At 36.8% G+C, this 20,677-nt stretch overlaps 1 protein-coding gene across 2 annotated transcripts in view; it reads right to left on the bottom strand.

Annotated features, from left to right (window-relative positions):
• The window catches only part of TRPM7 (transient receptor potential cation channel subfamily M member 7), a 52,937-nt gene that overhangs the window by 18,513 nt on the left and 13,747 nt on the right, over window positions 1-20,677 (bottom strand). The window contains exons 1-18 of one of the 2 annotated variants that reach the window (XM_041418847.1): window positions 19,578-19,641; window positions 14,006-14,085; window positions 12,539-12,577; window positions 11,888-12,086; window positions 10,522-10,735; window positions 9,885-10,009; window positions 9,095-9,266; window positions 8,131-8,305; window positions 7,264-7,387; window positions 6,637-6,709; window positions 6,261-6,361; window positions 5,201-5,335; window positions 4,283-4,336; window positions 3,590-3,730; window positions 2,978-3,112; window positions 2,103-2,383; window positions 1,405-1,633; window positions 9-164 (exon numbers count right to left, since the gene is read on the bottom strand). In XM_041418847.1, coding sequence (XP_041274781.1) covers window positions 9-164; window positions 1,405-1,633; window positions 2,103-2,383; window positions 2,978-3,112; window positions 3,590-3,730; window positions 4,283-4,336; window positions 5,201-5,335; window positions 6,261-6,361; window positions 6,637-6,709; window positions 7,264-7,387; window positions 8,131-8,305; window positions 9,095-9,266; window positions 9,885-10,009; window positions 10,522-10,735; window positions 11,888-12,086; window positions 12,539-12,577; window positions 14,006-14,085; window positions 19,578-19,610 — 2,466 coding nt within the window. In that variant the 5' untranslated portion in view covers window positions 19,611-19,641. Of the gene's footprint in view, window positions 1-8; window positions 165-1,404; window positions 1,634-2,102; window positions 2,384-2,977; window positions 3,113-3,589; window positions 3,731-4,282; window positions 4,337-5,200; window positions 5,336-6,260; window positions 6,362-6,636; window positions 6,710-7,263; window positions 7,388-8,130; window positions 8,306-9,094; window positions 9,267-9,884; window positions 10,010-10,521; window positions 10,736-11,887; window positions 12,087-12,538; window positions 12,578-14,005; window positions 14,086-19,577; window positions 19,642-20,677 lie in introns of those variants that run through there. The other variant, XM_041418848.1, reaches the window with a different exon arrangement.

Genomic DNA, 20,677 nt, shown 5'->3' with positions numbered 1-20,677 from the left:
GACATTACCATAGGTATTTCATCTGCTGCAGTCTGGAAGTTGTTCTCACTGTCATCCATTGCCATTTGATGTGCATCTTGAGACTGAGGAATGTGTGACATTTCAGCCTTGGTCTTATATTCCAGCAGCAATATAGCAGGAGGGAGTAGAATACTCAGTATCACCTGGAAAAGATGAAGACTAAGTGTCAATAGTTCACAACTACATCAAAGCATCAGAATATACCAACACACAGAGCAGCCTTTGAAAATATATTATCTAAATTCACTTGCTTGCTATTGAGGGGAAAAATGTAGAAAATAATTAGTTGTTATTACTTGTGTATACACTTAAGAGCTTAGGATCACATATACAGAGTGTTTCTTGACTTGAAGACATAGGAAATGGGAAAAGCCAACAAATTCCAAAACTCAAAGCTACTAGAAAGAATGTGCTTCAAGCCTGAAGACAGAGATGTTCTATTCACACTCTGTTATTTAATCCACTCCCAGAAGATTTGGAACAGTGTTCAAGTGTATTTTAAAAGCTTGTACCAGGTTGTGGTTTGTGGGGGAAGAGGGGAGTGGCGTATGTTTTGTCTGGGATTGTTTTGGTTTTTTTTCAATTTATGGTAAAAACATGAGCTAAGGTATAGATGAAGAGAGTAAGTGAAAGCTATTTACTGTCATTAGCCTGTTACAAAGCAAGCAAGAAAAAGTTAATCAGTTATCAAAGAGGATTTTAGTAGGTCACAAGTTAAATGATGCTTGTAGGTATTTTGTAGGAAAGTTCTTTCACTTTATTTCTAGCAACAATTAGGTATTGGTACCTAATTTCTCAAAGAAATATGCAACTCCCAGTTTGGTTCAATTGATCTATATCAATTATCTCTGTCTAGATCATAACTGGTCTATATCACACAAAGGGCACCACTGGAAAACCTGTCCCTGATTTGCCTGCCCTTGTTTTGTTTTGTGCCCTGATTTTGCTCAGTTCCTCCAAAATAGGATATTCACAAAGCTTTTTCACATCAAGTCTTATGTGCTCCCTGTAAAAAGCCAAAATGCATGAAACTACAGTCTTTTGACAGGTTTTCCATCTGTTAAGGATTGTTACTACTATGTTTTTAGTAGTGGATTAGTATTCACATGATCTCTTTAAGCCTCTGATTAAAGGCTACTTGCCTGGTTTTTGCCTTCTATATTTCTGTACCTTATTTGAAAAGATAATAGAGTGTCAAAAGAAGCGTTTACAACAAATATTCCAGTTTTGATTATGTTATAGGAGACTGGTTTACAGGATTTATTAATAAAAGCTATAGTTGTGAAAGCTTTACACTAACAGCACTTAAACACACACTTTTCTTCCCTTTAAACATAAACTCCATTGACCCTTTTTACACGAATAAACTGCAACAGTGCTTACTTTGTACCATGAATTCTTCCTCATGTTCAGCCTTCCCATCCACATATCCGATAGCAACATCTGTGTGCAAGTGTGTGCTACAAACGGACGGAGCCTCGAGGACACTGCCAGCTTCAGACACGTGGAGTTGCTCCAGTTTTTAAGCTCATAAGTCAGTAATTTCATGGCCATAGTTTCATCTTGTCGGAAGGACTGCTCTAACAGCTCAACTGCCAGCTGACCAAACTCACTAAAATGAAGAAAAAAACCAACAAAACAAAGCATAGTATCTATAGAAATGGCCAGGAGTTTAGCAAGAATTTTCCTGCAAAAATTACCAACTTGCATAACTTGAAGGGACTATTATTTGTCCCTTCTGTAGAGACACTAAAATTTGTAACCACAATAATCAATCTGTGACTTCTGTTAAAAACATCTGCATTCTAAAACAGCTATTAAAACACACAAAGAAATTACAGAGAAGAAAATAGCACAGTGAGTTTCCTTTTAATTTTACTATAAATCAAGACTTTTAACAGCCCTCAAGAAAGAGCAATATCTAATACAAAGCTTCTACTAGAGTTCCACTTAAACCTTTTTGCAAAACATAATTGTCTTCAAGTGTGCTAACAGAATAATTTGTGTTCTGTTCGTAAGTAGCCCACTACTTTTATTACCGAGGTCAAGAAATTATTTTGAACAATAGGAATGCAATTTACTTGGAATACTGTTTCAGTTCTTCTGAAGTATCATCAACAAGGTCACTTTGCTTCGCCTCATAAGCCATGGACCGATAGACTTTGCAAGCCACCAAAGCTTTGGCCATGGACTCCTCGCCGTGCTGCCAGAAGAACAGGGCCATCTTCTGCCTCTTCATCAGCACTGCCCACAGCAACAGCTCGTTCAGAGGATAAGCAAAACGCCTCGTTTCAGGGTCGTCTATGTCAACTATTTCATCTTTGGTTCTTTTCTTTTTTCCCTCTTCTGCACCAGTGTCAATCTTTAAAATGAAATCACAAAGTCACATTTTAAGTCGCTATACTTGAACATTATTTAAATTGAAATAAAATGCTGAGTGATCCAATACCAGATTATAAATAATTATAAAAAGAAAAATAATTTTTTGAGAACTTGAAAAGCAGCTGGAACTTTTGTTCAAAAACATCAGTTGAGTACAATTCATTTCAATAACTGTGAGTCTGAATTAATTTGAATTATAGATCAAAGAAAAGCTGTAACCAATATACCTACATATAAATAAAAAAATTCATGGAAACTGCTTGTAGTAGTAACACATGGCCAAATCTTGCTCCATCTATTAAGCCATGTGAGTCCCACCTTCATTACTAGAACTCTGTCAAAGATAAACTTTCTGGTCCCTAACCTATCAAAGCTCATCCACAAGACTACTATACAGAAAGAGAAACATCCTTTACAGAACCCAGTAAAAAAGCTGCAGCTTAGAAACAAGTACAAAAGCAAGGCTGAAATGCCAGCTTTACCAAAGTCAATGCAATTGCTGCTGCTCGCACTCCAGGGGCACTTGAAATAAACCTTGAATTAAACCCCACCGTGTTCCCCTCACAGCCCTCACCTTTGGTTTGTACGGCTGCGCGGTTTTGATGAAATGATTATGGCGCATTTTTTCTTTCTTGTCTGCCCTGTTACCAAAAGACTCATGGCTTTTACACATCTGAGGAGTGGTAGTTGAAGGATTTCGCCCAGATCTCTGCAACAAGGAGAAAGGGTTTGGTTACTGAAACATGGATGAACATAAACACAACAACCACAATTCTCACTGCATATTTAACATGGTTTGTTGTTTGTTTTCATTGTTTTTAAGAAGTCACTAAGTGGGCAGTTAGACTTGTTGGTTAGTGTAGCTTGCACAAGAAGCTAAAGTATCTGCATCCCAAGCCCTAATGAATCTGCATGTGCAGTGTCCTTTCTTCCCCCATGAGGAGGAAAAGAGGGAATCACAGAGAAGGAATTAGGATATGCAAGAATAAGGTTGAAGAGAACAAAAGCTGTTGTTTGCCCTCAATCCCAGGACAGTTCTCAGCTGCTTCATAGTCCTTACTACTGCATTTAAAAGAACCAGTCCATTGACAAGAAGAACAAACCAACATGGATTCAATCACTGCACAAAAGACAGAGCTTTGGGGTTTCTCAGGTGAGACAGACAGGCTGTACCCAAGTGACGTACCCGATTGTTCCCGCTGAGACTGTTGTATATCGCTCTGAAGCGCTTCCTCGTGTAGGTGCATCTGTAGGTGCCTCCCATCAGATATTCAATAACCAGTCCCACATCAATCAGGTTGATTTTATATCCTGGAGGAAGATTTCCCTAGGAATACAAAAGGTATTATATTAAACTCACTTAGAGTGTTTCTACATGTTTTATCACAGCTCTAAATAATAATTTTTAAAAAAAGAAGCCTCTCATGATAAAAAACCCTCCAACATAAAACCCAAAAAGCACCTGCATGACTTAACAGTTATTATTTTTAAAGAAAGACCAGGTTATACCTTTTCTACATGAATTCCCCTAACAGAACAGATACTCATTCCATTGATGGGGGAGGCACTGGGGTTTTTTTGTCTATTGTTTTAATAGCTAAAATTTCTCCATGCTGGAAGCATCAGCTTTCAATCCCCCCAAGAAGGAAAACAATTAAAAGAAAGATGAAAGACAACACTCTTTGGGTTTAACATCTTTTAGGCAACAGGGCACCAAGCACAGAACAGAAATATTGAAAACTACCTAAATCTTTGCAGAGGTAGCTTAATACTTAAAATAAAATTCCATTAATAAACTGCAGATCAAATTGATAGTCAAATACAAGAAATTAACAAAAAATAACTGGTAGTTTGACAGATTTTTACATGGACAGCATACCTGTTTGACGTCCCGAACAAGATGAAAGAGTGTTGGGTTAGTTGGGCCTTGTTTCTTCATTACAAAAGGGAGGGAAAATTTGGAATGAGAAATTAGCATGCAACAGCAGCACCATAAGAGGTTAATTTTAAAAACTAATTTAGAATATAAAAATATAATAAAACATAAATATAATATACAAATCCTAAAAATATAAATATAAATATTTATATTTATATAAATAAAATAAAAATAAGTAAAAATAAATATAATAAACTTCTCAAGGAGGCTTCTGTACAGAGCTTTATTAGCTAAAGAATTAATTATTTTTTCTTTTTTTGTCAAAGCAGATACTGACACTGTTAACACAAACCTAAGCCATATTTGTCTACTAATCACATCAGCTAATTTTTGGTGGAAGGTTCTTTGTTCTGTCTTTGGATACTGTTCTCAAAACTACCTTGGAATTCTTAGATCAATACTGACAGTAACAAAATTTTTCTAAGTAATAACTATGCAGCTGACAAATTAAACTCTTCCTAGAACTGTTATGATGTTAACTGCTACAGACAGAATCCATCCTATGAAGCCCTATAGATCTCAGATTCTGGGCACAAGTTTTGCCCACATGACTTTCTCTCATTCTCTTCCCCACTGTGTTTTGCACACTTTGTGTGTCCACAGAGCTGCAATTTTCCCTTTAGTGTCCATCTCCACCATCACACACAGATGAACACCCTGCTGACAGACAATTCTGCTGCTGCTGGGGCTCTGCACAGCAGCCAACAGCATCCACTTCCCAACTCCAACCTCGTGCCCAGGAGCCTTCCCTACCAACACCCCACAACCTCCAGGCTGTTGTACACAAGCCAGGACACAACAGGCTGAACAACTAAAAAACGGCTCCAAAAGCAGCTGAAAAAGTAATCATTTACTTACTGTGTTATAAAGTTCTTCCAGCCTGGGAATTGTAAGAAATTTGTGCATGCTTACTCCGTTTTCAATCAGAAGTTTCACAAATGCAACTCTGTCCATCACAAGGGCATCCAGCATAGCCTGTTCCAGGGAGCCAACCTACAACAAATAAGCAAAAAGGTGGAGCCTAGAGAGAGCCAGTAAAAAAGTTAACTTAGATACTGTACCAACCTTCTTCACTTAGAGGGCTGGGAAAACCTTCCATGTCTGTAAAGATGTCACCCTGGGTTCAGGATATCCCCTGAACTTCAGAGTACAGGATGGGAGAATACCCTGAAGACTTGAACTGCTCTGTAGGTACTGCCTACTGAGACAGTGGGACTAAGGAGACATTTGCATTAACATAATTGAGGTGTTCTCATAGGCTGATATTGGATAAAACAAAAGAAGGCATAAAATATCTAAAGCACAATTTGCTTCAGAGATGTCAGAAGCATCATGGCAGCTGACAAGCCTCACACAGTAAGTACTTCTGACTGCACACTCAATAAGCCTGTGTTTTATTTTTATACTACCAGAGAAAAAAGGCAAGAGCCACCAGGTAGTTCTTAAATTCATTTTCAAACTACAAAACCCAGACATTTTGCCCTCCCTCAAAAGACGCTGCAGTGCTGCCATTTATTTAACAGTGCATTTTTACTAGATGCAACTTACCCTCAAAAGACGCTGCAGTGCTGCCAACAGTGCATTTTTACTAGACGCAACTTAAGAACTTTCTAGGGCCATGCAACTGTAACAAAGAAAGAGCATCTGACTAACATGAATTCAGCTTCCACCTTTTGTAGTGTGTTTTCTCTGCTAGTTATTCAGAATAGTTAGCACATTTCTAAAATTTTCAGATAATTTTCAAATAAATAATAGCAAAACAGCTTTAAGGCTATGCAGTATACCCAAATTACTGTCTCAAAAGAAATGTGTCAATATTCCAAAGTCTCTCTACAGAAGTCAAGATTCATTCTTTACAGTAAATTCTGCTTCTCTTTATTAGGAATTATCATTCTGCTTAATCCAGACCATTACATACCAGCCATTGTTGCCCATAAACAAAAACGTGATTTTTGGCTATGTCAACTCTGTCCCAGGCAAGTGTAAGAACAAGCTGGTCAAATGCAGATGCATTCGTGCCTTAAGAAGCAAACACAATGAAGAAAATTTTAAATTAATTATAATACAGGATAATAAACATTCTTGCTTCCTAAAAAGGCCAAATCAAGCAATCCACCACAAAATTATGCTGTATATGTCATCATTTATGTCATGCTATAGCATCATACAATGAGAATACAGATATTTATTTGTTTAAAAACTTACGACTCCTATTAGTATTTTATAAATAATCCATCACATAAACACTAATCAATAATAGCTGGATGTTCCAAATGATCTTAAAAAATTCTCACCTTTTAACAAAGCTGTAAGTATTGCAACATCAATGTCCTGATGCTCATCTGACCCAATATGAAATACTGTAATCTGTCCAAAATGGCAAAATGGGGAAAAATATTTAAAAGTTATTTTCAGGAAAAGGTTATTGGCTTCAGTCTTTTAAATCTTTTTCAATTCCTGACATAAAAGACACCTCATCTTCAATGCAACTTGAAGCCTGTCTATGTTCAACTAACTTTTAGTGTGCATTCTGTTTTGTTTTCCTAAGTAGAAATCTTCAATTAATTTGAACTTCTTTTCCTCCTATGATTACAATTCACTGCTCTCTGTAACACAGTATCCTGCTTACCTCTCCAATCCATTACAGATTATGAGATTAACCTGCCAGCAGACATGGTTAGCTGAATAAAGCAATTTTAGATCTCAGAACAGCACAATGTGATGTCCAAATGAGACACCAGTCCCTGAAGTCAGGCTACACATAACCTCTATAAAGTGGTTTTGCTTTAAGCATGCAGCAATACTATTCCTTTATTAGTAGTCACAACTAAAAGATCAAAAAAATAGAAAAAAAAAATCATATCACATATACACAGATGCGTGCATGTTGCAAAGAAAAGTTTATGGCAAGATCTACTTACAAGTTCTTTTTTTTTCATGCATTCCAGCAGTGTCTGAAACAAATGAACTGCTTCACTTTGACCAAAGTTAAATGTCTTTTTGATGGTTGAAATGATTTCAGGCTCAGCACCCTCAGGAACATTCCTGAGATCGAAACAAACAAACAGGAAAAAAATTGTTTTAGATGAACAGTAATAACAACAATGCATTTAATTACTTTCAACATGTCCATTCAAAGTCCTGCTATCTATAAGCTTATTACTGTTGCTGTGGCAAAACCTTGGGTAACCTTTAGAAAGAACTGCAGGTTACTTAACCTAAAATTCTATACTACTGCCTCCTAAAAGTAACTCAACTCTCCCTCCCTTTCCTTCCCATATTGAGTTCTGAGATATTCTCAACCAGAAGATTTTGACACAAAACAATAAGCAGTCACTCATCTGAGTAAAACACACTTGTGATCTTAGCCTGGACAAAGCTGTTTGGTTTACAGCTACATTAGATCCCTGCCTCCCAAGGTTCAGAGGCAGCCCCTGCAACAAGGACCCAGTGTGTTTAAGGATTTATGCAAGCCTGACAACTAACTAGAAATCACCAAATCACCAAGTACTGTGGAGCCCAAGCACATCCCTTTTATTATTTGAAGCTACATTCACAACAGGCAAGTGTTTTCTGCACTAAATAGAAAATGCTTTTATATAGATTTATGAAGAAATGGTCCCAAAACTCATCTGTGGATGACAGACATAGATAGATGCCATGTATATCTTGTCATTTATCTGTGTATGACAAAAACTGTCTGGACACAATCCTGTGCCATGTGCTCTGGGATGCCCCACTGTGGTCCATGTGACCCATTCAGTGGTTCTGTCACTGCTGGCACTTACCCCCCCTCCTCTGTTTGCTTGTGAACATAGGCCAGGATGTCTGCAGCTCTGCCAGTTCCTTCACACACCACCACAGGCACTGGAGGGCTCTCCTGAAGGAAGTCCAGAACTGTGAGGATGACATTGGGGCCACCTTCAAACACAAGTGCCACCACAGGCACACCTTGGCCAATTCCTGGAAAAGAATGGCAAAGATAAAATCCAGACAATTCTGTAAGTGTATAGTGAACGCTAAGGCCAGTTTTACATATTTATTAAATCAGCTTTGTCCTTTCTATTGAATCAATGTTAAAATACTGTCTGCCAGACATGAACTGTTGGTAACGCACAGTTTCAAGCACTTTATGTTGTGGGCTGGGACACAAGCACTGCCAAGCTGGTCAATACAACAGGATGCAATCTACAAAACAGAAGAGATTCCTCACAGAAGCATTCATGAACACATGCAGAAAACTGAAGAATTTTTCTTTTTTAATCTCCTCTTTTAATTTCCCCCAATAATTTGCAAAGGTGACAACACATACACAGTTTGAACATCGGTACAATGGAACCCTCTAGTGATGGGAAACATTGCAAGAGCATTCCTATAAGGGTCAAAATACATGTGTTGCTCCACAACTGGGAAAACACCACACTGCAAACTGTGAAACTGCTTGTGTCAAAACCATTAATTAATCAGACCAATCAGGACTTGGTGACAACACACTAAGACCTGAAGTAACTTACATTTGTTTTTACAAAATAAATAGACAACTTTATTCATAAAGGATTCCTCTGTGGTCCCAGAGAAATCATAAATCTACCAGCAATAACTAGGGCCCAGAGCAGCCACTGAAATTTGCAATTTTAGACTTGAAGTATACACAAAAGTTTTAATTTATTTCATTTTGTCATTCAGATGCTTGGTGCAAGCACTTTTTTCATTAAGCCATAGTAACAGCCCTCAGGCTCCAGGATTACTTACTTGCATGGATCCGTTGCAAATTAATCGTTTTTTCCAGTTCTCTTCGCAGTTTAACTTCTGCTCCATACTTTCCAACTGTTCCATCATCCACCAGAATGAAATGGGAATGGAGGTTATTTAGGACGTTTAGTTTACTTAATGGATTTAACAAGGTCTGATATGGAGCAACCACCTAAGTGCAAGCACACAACAATGTCTTTTACTTGCAAAGATTCACACTTGTTTCTGGGAAACTTAACTAGACACAAGAACTGGTGGCTCAACAAGAAGCATTGACACATATAAGGAAGCACTGGCACATACAAGCATGCCTTGGACCAGGATACACCAACAGCTGCAGCTCTGAACTTTGTGCAGAGAAGTAGATAATTGTATCACTAAAGGATGCTGTTCTGAAGGGTAACAAAGATCCTTTGAAAAGGTGTCTTTGGGGAAAATTTGTGACTTCTCTGGCAAACAGCAGCACTGAAGACTCCACATCAAAATTTTTCAACTTATTATCCTCTCTAAATGTGAGTTCTCTGTAATACTTTAGCAGATTTGTTATTTGATTCAATAGTATCAGTGGGGGAGGAAAAAGGATTGTACTTAAGAACAAGCTCCTCCTGTAGCACATTTGCATTTTGCAACTTGTTTACAGTAACGATCTTGCATAAGTCACAGATGTCAGTGTATCTTCATAGTAAAGCAAGTATTCCAATGATGCAAAGCAAGGGAAAAGCATGCTTGAGCAGATGTGTCAAAAGTAAATGAGGTAAATCATTATTTCAGTTAGGTAATTCATCCTTACATCTCTTCCAACAAGGTCGTTTCTGTTTTCAATCACTCCCCATGGAGCAATCCCAATAGTGCAAATCTTTCGAGATGATCTGGAAGCGTGTTCTCTTAGAGCATCACCAACATGTTTTGCAACACCTGTTCGTGCATAAAAAGATTCCAGTGCATTGAATGGCACATCTTACTAAGAATACAAATATTTATTTAGGTGTTTAACTGTTTTATTTAGATAACCAGGCCTTTAAGGACCTGGAAACTTAGTGACACACTACCAAAGGAAAGGCAGCATGCTACATCTACTAGAAGGAAACAAAGTCATTTAACAAAACAAATATTAGCCTAGCAAGAACTAAAGAATTTCCAGCACATTACTGTACTTCTTAATCACATTACACTCTGCCAGTGGAACCCAGAAAACAACCAAACAAAAAAAAACCAAATCCCAAAAACCAGCCTCTCTATATTTCATTTCTGTTTTCAGTACAAAACAGTAGCCCATTTTCAAATACCTATGTTCAAAATGCATTATTTTAATTTCATTTGACCAAACTCGTTCAAACTTCTTGGTTTTAGGAAGTGGCAATGCAACCTACATTAAATCTTTTGGCTCTTATAAAACTGCAATCCAGTTAATCGTGCTAGTTCCTCACCTGTGTTCACTCCTCCAGTTATAATCCAGGCCCCTGTGGTCACTGCAGCTTTGATAAGACCTTTGCCAAGCAACTGTTTGATGCGTGGGTGAAGTTCAAATTTCTGCATGCCCCCATGGACAGATATAACAAGCTTTGGCAACTCCATCTGCCATTCTTTGAGCATAAGTTGCAGAATAGCTTCAGGCTTAGTGTCATATGACAATCGCACATACTGCAGGCACAAGAACAGAGTTAAAGGGCTCAAATGTGTAAAAAGAAGAACCAGAAGGTATTTCAGGATATATTATCCTATTCCTAGCTATGGAAACTGTAATTCACTTTCTGAAAACACAGCAGATGCAATGAATGAACAAGCTTCCTTTATATCCTCAGTAGTCCAGATGTGACAGTTTTGAAAGCAAGTTTTGGAAAGGAAACAACTACATAAAAATCATGGTATTCCATCCTTCTGGCACAGTGACCTAGAAAATGACCCTATGAAAGCACTGGATGATGTCTAAATTAGATGAAATTCAGAAGTATCTATAAAAGCTCTGCCACCTGCTGGGAGAGGCTTTTGCATTCCCTGCAAAGAGTTTCACAATTGCTTGGTTTTCCTTCCCTGTTCCTGGTGGGAAGGAAAGCTACATTTTTCAACAGAAAACTTCAAAACTGGCAGCTTTTAAACACTCTGTGTTTAACAGCATAAGATTAAGTAGATGGGTGATCAGCTACAATGCTGCCACACCTTCAGTATGAGCTATTGAATAGAGGAGGGGACAGCAGGCAGAAATTGAACCCTTTCTGAATAAAGTTTTAAATACCAAAACAACACTAGACCATTAAACTGGTTTGAGCAACCCCACTTGCACTCTGCAGAAGGAAGCAGAAATGAGAGTGGGCAGCCTGGTGTTTCTGGGCTCCTAGAAAAGGGTTCACAGCAATTTTAAGCTACACTAGGTACAAAGGAACCCATACAGTGCTACTAAGAACATGAAAGAACTGTGCCAAAAGCCCTTCTCTCACAGAGATGATCTGATCTGGAGCACTGGACTGTCCTTGGGGCTTCTGCCAGCTGCAGAAAGAACACAGCTCCCTCACTCAGGCACTTTGGTTTGACCACAGAAGTCACACTGTACAAGTATTCCCTGTAGCCTGTAACTGCATAAGCTTTAAATAATTTCTACCACAATTAAAAATCTTTTACAAATAGAAATTAGAAAGAATTCAAGTCACAACAAAAATGCTAGAATAGAAGAGGGCACTGGTTTGTCACAATAGAGGTGTTAATATTTTCAGCCTTCAATTTCAGAAGTTAAATGAAGCATTCAGCACCAACATGGTGAGAGTAAGAATAAAAGAAACAACAAAACATCATACATGCCTTAGCCCTGTAAGAATGAGAGCCACCTTGAAAGTTGATGACACCATAAGCATCAGTAGAGGTCTGTTCTGTGTGTTTTTCCACGGACCATTCTTCTATTTCCTGATTGTAGTTTTCACCCAGCTTCACATCGGAGTATTTCATAGCCAGACTGGCAGTGAAGCAAGCATGTTGTCTGACCAGGCGGCCACAGCAGCACCTGCACCACACCAGGGAGAATGCTTTGGCAAATACTGCCATGGCAGGAGAAAAGAACTTCCTTTAGCCATAACAGCAACAGAACATATTTAGAAAGCAAAGATTCTAGACATTACATAAACCTCTCTTCCAGAGTGAGCCTTGTTGTCATAAATATTTACAGCAATAGTCAATTACAATACATATTATTATGCAAAATACTGAAGCTCACTAAGGCAGCAAGCTGGAGGCCAGGAGAAATTGCTTCTTTGAAGCCAAGTAATTTATATAACATTTATAAATCTGTGACCTACTTATTGCAGACAGTTCTTTAAACATTAGTTCTATTTATTTTATATCTAACCTTTCACCAACTTGTCACTCATAATATTGATCAAAACTTTTGAAAACTCTATTATGAAAGCACTTAATGAGAAAACATTCATAAACATTGTAATTACAAAGACCTTTTACCTGACAAGTTGCTGACAAATCTGACATCCTGGAAGGCATCTGTAAGAAATATTTAAAGATATGACTAAACTTCTCATATAATTCACACAGTGAGCAATTCAGCAACAACCATAGGCCATTCTTAGAAACTGAAGGACAAATTGTGGTGGGAAAGTTGTAAAGTCCATTGTAAGCTACAAATAGCTTAAACTGAAAGGGCAAGTGTTGAAGACCATTCTGTTCCTTGTTAAATGCTCTGGAAATTTTAACAGCTTCCTAATTACTTTGTTTGCATTTGCAAATTTTCCATGTGCTGCAATTGTGGCTATAAATTCTAAAAGCTTCTCATGTCACATGATTTCAAGGAATGTGGTGAATTATTTACAATAATTTGAAATTTCTACAGCATTTAGTTCTTTTTCTGTTTAAAAACAAAGTACTTAAATAAAAAATAGCAACCTGACCCAGTATAACAAAAGAGATTTATAAGTGTTTTTCAAGCAAAAGAGTGAAATAGAAGTTTTCTCGACCTCAGAAGAAAAGGTTTCCCAGCTGCTCCCACATATATAAAGCTTAAGAAAAAAAAAAGGTTATCTGAAATCCATAATTACAATAGTAAATATTATGGGGAGATAAAACTGCCTTAAAAATACCGATTTTAAACCTATTTCCAATTCTGTCTTTATTTTATCTGTGACACAAATGTCATGACTAATCACGTCAAACTCAATCATTGTAGGAACTCTTAAATTATACCTGTAACACTTGCTGAAAGCCAGCTAGATATACACCAGAGTTACCACTAACTTGCTTGATTTCACACCTCTAATTTAAGGTAAGGCAAAAACAGCGTGTGAGATCTGCTAAATATTTTTAGCCTCTGCCTCCCCTCTAGAAATATGTTTCCCCATTTTTCAGCCTAGTTTTTTTTTTCCTTTAAAAACTTAAGGATGAAACATTATTACACATCACATGAAATCTGAACGGTTTCCATTTATCTGTTTTCCCCAGAAGCAAGTATTTCTTCAGCCATTTTTTTTGTGTCATTTTTTCCCTACCCCAATCCTTGGTTTTCTTTATTCTTCTATGAATTCTTCACCCCTTTCTCCTACACTGTCAGGTTGATTTTCACACCTCACCCTACACTTACAATAATGTTTTTTAAATTCCAGTAGAGGACATTTCTAGGAGACTCTGGCTTCAGAAATTTCTTTTTCACACGCCCCTGACTATAAACAGATCATAGACATCAGTAGGAGGAGTGGTAAGAAGCAACAAAGGGAACAGGAGAATATTTTTTTGAGATTTCTGCAATGCCAAAGTACTTTCAGAAAAAGAAAATCCAATTCCCAGAGCAACAATGTCCAGTCACGAAAGCACAAACCCAAGACAGTATTTCATACAAAGAACCAGTCCAACACTCACGAGAATACTGGCTTTTTTAATATTAAAGAGCAGCAATGAGCTCTTGCATCATTTCTCATTTACCTGTGGGGGTCTTTTGAACTCGGTATAATATACACACACTCCCTCTTCGTGAAAGTATTTTCTATCCAGGATTTCTGGGACTGAAAAACAAAAAATTTAATAGTATTTAAAAATACAAATCACATACCTTTGCAATGAGAAAAGCTTTTTAAGAGCTAGAATATGAGGGGTTTGCTCTCTCAAAAACTCACAAACCACATATGACCTTATAAAAGTATCTCACACATCTCTCCGAAAGTTGAGACAACCAGAATCATTATGTAATTTATACACAAATCACTTAAAATTAGAAGTAATATTTTTCAAAGCTAACATTCAAATAGCAAGTTTTAATATGTAAATAAATATGTACCCAAGAAAACACCCCATAAACAATTTTAAGATACACTGTTACCCTATCTTGATAAGAAAAAAATAAATCAGGTAAAATTTTAAAAAATTACCTGCACCAAACTGAGACAATACTAATTTTATCTATTTCTCTCTTTAATTAAGTCAAATTTTCACCTTGAAATTGTGGGTAAGGGAGTTTCCTAACAACACTGGCAATCTTTTCAACTAGCAATAAATAGGCCATAACCTTTGTTCTTCATCAAGAAAATTTTCATTCCAGCAAATAAAATTAATTGGAATCTCTGAACTGCATTCTAAGGTTAAACTTAAAACATGCTCTGAAACACAAAATTAAGAATGTTCACTACTTCAAATGCTTACTATTCTAATCACTGGACATAATTTCTTTCAGTTGCTTTAAACAACCACATTAACATTATCTCACATAATAATCTTAAGTTAGCTGCTAAACAACATCATAACGTGTAATGTCTATGTCACGTCTCAGCAATACATTGGGAAAGAAATTCAGACAGGACTTTTAGAAATTGAAAACATGAAAAAAATCTTGGAAGGCTAATTTGCATCTTATGCAACAGTACTTTAAATCCTTACTGAGATTACATTAAAATTACTTAACTGCTAGCAGCAATGTGCTACATTTACATTTTACCTTTAGAAAAATTTGATAAATTTCACACTGTTTTATTTTACAAGAAGGGGAAAAAAAGACTGATGGATATTATTCACAGGTATCTCATCAGAGGCCTGCGGAAGTGATGAAGAAATTAAGATTTTTGGGTTTTTTTAGATTATAAGAGAAGTTTAAGCAAAGATGGATGCATTTTTCACTCACTGCAACTTCAATATCAGTTTAAGATAATACAGAGACAATATTACAAGTAAGAATGTACCAGCTAATTTTAATAAAGACCCCCAGAAAACTCCTCCTGAACTGCTCACCCTCTTTCAAAACACTTCCCAGACTCAGCAGATCTTTCCTACATTATTCATCACGATCACCTTCCAATATTTTACTTTAGTGAATGTTGATGATGAATTTATCAAGACAGCAACAAACTGCTGCTTCAGATTCTATCTTCACATTAAGAAGGCCTTGACTCTTCCAAGGAGGAGGGAAAGTTGCAGAGTAAAGGCACTTCTTGAGACAGAAAGGAGGAGAAAAATACACAATCCACAGCGAAGAATCATGGAAGGAAAAGCAGGACAACAGAACGAGCACTCACACTGTACATTTCACATTTAAACTAACAATTTACACGCCTGGAATAAATTAAATAGCCAAGGTCATCATTTGCTACTGTCCTCGCTCCTTTCCCTACAGATAGGAATGAATGCTGTAACGAAGGAGCAGGAAGGCTGAGCAAGGGAAAAGCAGGATATTAAATATCATATGCAAGCACAATGTTATGGAGGAATCCATGACACCATTCCATTTATGGTCCTTTTCCCTCTTTTTTTGTTTGTTGGGGTTTTTTTCTGGTTTGTTTTCTTTTCAGTTCTCCTTTGAAGCAGAACCAAGTGACTGACCCCTAAGAGGCTTGTGAAAGAAAGATCTCTTCCTCTGCTGTCCTCAGAATTCATCTCTAACCTTTTAGCAGCATCTCCTCAGATCTTTAGCAAGGAAAGTGTACCATCCACCACAAAGGAGCTGAGTATTTCCTAGGACACCTTTGCCTGACAAGAGCTGGGCAGAAAACAGCTCTTTCTTCTCTACCTTTATCAGATGATTAGCACTGTTACAAAAATAAACTTGATATATGTGTATATGCACGTTTATACATGTATCATACTAAACATGTATTTTTACATATAGTAAGTAGTCCAAATTTCTAGCTCCTTGTTAAGGTTTTTTTTTTTTTTAAAGCACTATTAAGCTTTAGCCTTTGTGAGACAGATCCCAGTTCTGGAAGCTACTTTCTCTTGCCAGAGTCCCCACTGTTAACAAGGGAATCTGTGTATTTTATTTCTTAAAACTGAGCATGATTTTAACACTGCAGTTGTTTAAGCTTAACTCTGCAGATCCTGCAGAATATAAAAAGATACAGAAGAGTAATTTAATACTTAGATGTCTCAGCCAGCTGGCTAAAACCACACCTTGAAGCAAGAGATCACAGGCATAACACACAAGATGTTAAAATCCAAAGAATATAAACCACAAGCAATTGCGTCAATTGCTCCACGCAATATTGTTTTATTATTGAGTGGTGATCAAAGCTGGGGACAAGGAACACTGGCTCACAATGTGCAACACTACTTTTCATAATAAACACTTCCCAAAAACAGAAAAAAAAAGAAAAAACAAAGCCCCCAAAACAAAACAACTAACCATTTATCATTTTTTCTCTTAAAGAACCTAGTTTTAACCCGTTATCAAGGATTTCTTTTAGCTTTTCAATAATGAAAATATTTTCAGCACACATCACTACATTTTATCGGTCATCCCAAGTCAGTTATTTATGTAGAAGAAGCTCTGTAATGTTATTAAAACGTACTTGAAACTTCTTGGTAAAATTAGACTCCCTCTAGAAGCATGCCTGTATGCTAATTAATTGTTCTTGCAGAAGATAATACACAGAATTTGCTAATTCCAGAATCTTGTTTTCTTTTGAGAGAGGAAAAGAAAAACAGAAAAAAAAATAAAAGAAAATACTAACCGAGAAGAGAACTGAGTGAAAGACAATTCCCATAAATGGGTAAAAATCACATTAAAAATGCAGGAAGTATTGCCTTCCCTGTAAATAAGAACAATTATTACATAATGTTCCTGTGATGACCACAAAAAGGAAGATGCTATGAGGACACTATTGAGTATAAATTAGTTGTAGCAGCTGCCTCTGAGAAGTACTCCTCATCAGCTAAAGGTTAAGTTAAAATAGAAGATACAGTCTGAAGTCAAAAATCAATATTCAAGTTATCAGCCTGTTTAAGAAAAATTGCCTACTCTCATTAAAGCTTTTTCCTCATCTGAACAGGATGCACAACTCCACCCCCCAAACCCTGTTTCCAGTAAGAGGCAGCTCCTGCTGCTCCAAGTGCTCTGTTTTCCCAGTGTATTTTTAGAAGATGTACTTTACACCATGGTTATGGGTAACACAGGTCAGAAGCCTTTTAGCAAAAGGCACAAGTAACATCAACATATAGAGATCTACTTTTCAACTATTTACTTACTTTCTTTTCAAAATTGTGGAAGGAAAGAACTTAGCTTCCCATATTCTTTCCTGTTCATTCTGAATCTCTCAAGCTAAATAAAATTTAACTTACAAGAAAAATTGTAATACAACTTATATTATTCCAGAACTATCTTCACTTTTCTCAGGTGAACCTATGAAAATTTCACATTAAGGACTTCTCAGCTGGCAGGATCTTGTCTATACACATAAAAATTCTTAAGTTTGACCTTTTTGGAAGAGGTACTACAGTAACTACTAACTCCTCATCCCAAAGAGGCCAACAAGGCTTTGGCACAGACTTTTTAAGCTGTAGGTTTCACAAGGTAGCTCATCCTGCTTGTGCTGATTTCTGAGCAGAGTTCACTGTGTCTTCCAGTACTTCTAAAGAATGTCAAGAAGCAGAAAGCGCATAGACGTGATTAAGTCATCTAGAAGAGATATAGTCACTCTGGGATCATGAGTAAAATAAATACTTCACACTATTTCAAATAAATATGTCCTCTCCCAACAGTTTCACCAATACTGAAATAATTCCAATGGCTTTTGAAACAAAACTTACACAAGTACTTGCTGAACTACAAACTCAAGAGAACGTGCCCAATTATTTCCAACTTCTGGAAGTATATAAATGCCAAGATAATCCCACAGCCTCTTGTAACAGGAGGAAGTTTTACCATTGCCATTTTAATATTAACTATGTTTGACTCAGCAATAGCATTAGCACTCCAAAGCTCCAATAACAAAGATTATTTACAAGTACCTGCTCAAGATTTATATGTTATCTTTACTGAAATCCACACTGTCTCTTTATAGAATGAAATTTTTACCACAAATTATAATTTGTGGTATATATACACATTTTGTATATAGCAGGTGAAAAAATAAAATTTTAAGAAAAGAGAAACCACCCCTGAAGTACAGTATGAGATCATGTCTCAGAAATAAAAAACAACCCCCTACCACTCTCCCCGCTTCAGCTCACATGTTTTTAAGAGCCTCTCATTCAACATATTAAAAAATGAAGACAATTAAGTCCTAGCAATTGATGCATGGCAATATGGCAAAGCCTTATCAAGCTACTATGAAATTCTCAAAGTTGATTCAACAGGTTCAGTTTGATTTTTTTTCTCTATAGAAAGTAAGCCTGCCTGCTTGGCAAGATCTCAAAATGACTTTCATTATTTTCAAACAACATAAATATGGCAGGTATAAATAATATTTGTAGTTGGCAATCCTGAATTTCTTCATGCACAAAGGGATCCCAGTTCATTTTTTCCTACTCTTTTGTGATACTTTATACTGTTGTAAGATAATAAGTTACAATATTGTAACAATATTTGTTACAAAACTTCAATTTAACTTTTCCCAACTATACTGCCCTGGAGCCTGCAACAGTGCATACCAACCCAGCAGCTCTCCTGATAATTTTTCAATGAAGCTCCCCACTGAATCAGGAAAGTGACCTGAATTAATAAATAATTTGCTAAACTGTGACCTTTTTAGAGGGCTGGTAATGGGGATTTCAGTTACTGATAGCACAGACTGAGCTTCAAATTTAGAAGTCATATCACTTTCTACACAGTCTCATATTTCATCTTTCAAATCTCTGCTTACACCATATGGCAGTTCAATACATGCAATACTTACTCAAGGAAAAGATCCACCAATTTTATTTATCCTTTATTTAAAAACTAATATAATATAGACTCTATATTCTTTCTCCACTGCCTCAAGTTTTCCAAAACGTTTATTTTCCACCTGAACAGAAGAACATACAGGAAAGTTTCAGCAAGCCTGAAAACAAGACGACACAGTGGAAACTATGTGCAGCAGGAATAGCCGCGTAGCACTGCCGCAGAGCAGTCCTCTCTGTCTAGGTCACTTATAGCCAGCAAGATAAATTTCAAAACATTTCTAAGAGACATACTGTACTAACAATGTCCTTTATCTTGTCTATTCAAGGAATTGTCCACTGACATTGTTCCAACTTGAAGTTACTGCTTCTTATGTAACTATACATACCACACACAGTCTTCGTGACTTACCAGAGGATCTCTTATCTGAGAAACCCACTCCATTATCCAAACACGTGCTACACCATGGGACTGACCTGTGATCCCTGCCAGACAACCAGCCCTAGCCAGGCACTGAGCTCCTGCAGCTATAGCTGAAAGGCAGAAATTCCAGACGAACCTCTATCTTATTGCTTTTATGCCAGATACATTGAATAAAGCCAAACAAAGCCAAACAACCATGATAAATACAATATCCAATTAGGTTAATGCATATAAAGTAGTTTAGAATTCAGAAAGCTTCTTATGGGAAGAGGAACCATAAATAAAATACACCAAATGAAAAGTTTCAAGTATGTTTTAATAATGTTATTGAGCCTCCTCTACATCAATAGCTCACTGTAAAGATTTCTAATAAGCACTTAGAACCACACTCCATGTAAAGAACCTGGACTTGTTTTTAGGACAAATTAACTGGATTATACTGAAAATGTGCACCCCAGGATGAGCTGAGTAACTAAGCCATTGTGTATGGGGAGAAGAGCTAGCTGAAAGACAGTTACATCAATCTATCAAAGAAAATACTTAAATTTTTGTATTAAAAATAGCAGCAGTGCACATCTCAGTTCCTCAAGGAAATATTTATCACTTGAGTAAACTCTTCAGAACTTCAGCTAACTAAGCAAATAAGCAGATGGAAGGGGAAAAAAAGCTAGGTACTTTAATTCCATAGATTTGCTTCCACTTGTTTTAAATTCTTGGCTCCGTCAAAACCCAGGCATTTAATTTACTCGCTCTCCCTTCAATTTAAAGTTACATACTTCTGTAATTTTAGATTGGGGGTTTTTGTTTTCTTTTTTAAAAGAGGGGGGAGAAAACAAAGCATTTAGCCAGCCAGTATTATGAACTATATTTAAAAGACACTTTGACACAGAATAACAGTGCTGTCTGTCCAGAAAATACACAACACACACACAGAGCACCTACAAAACTTGTTCCTGAATCAGTATCTACAGTACCAGTCAACCTCAATTTTTTGTACTAACTTCCACAGAAAGTATGGATATGTGCAATACTCAAAAGACAGAGGCTCAGACATTATCCCAGTGCCAGAAGATACTTATGCAGTGCTT

This window comes from Onychostruthus taczanowskii, unplaced genomic scaffold (assembly GCF_017590055.1).
Source record: "Onychostruthus taczanowskii isolate IOZ18803 unplaced genomic scaffold, ASM1759005v1 scaffold6, whole genome shotgun sequence".
Classification (NCBI taxonomy): domain Eukaryota; kingdom Metazoa; phylum Chordata; class Aves; order Passeriformes; family Passeridae; genus Onychostruthus; species Onychostruthus taczanowskii.
The sequence above is the reverse complement of the archived record's forward strand: the minus strand, read 5'-3'. Positions and strand labels throughout refer to the sequence as shown.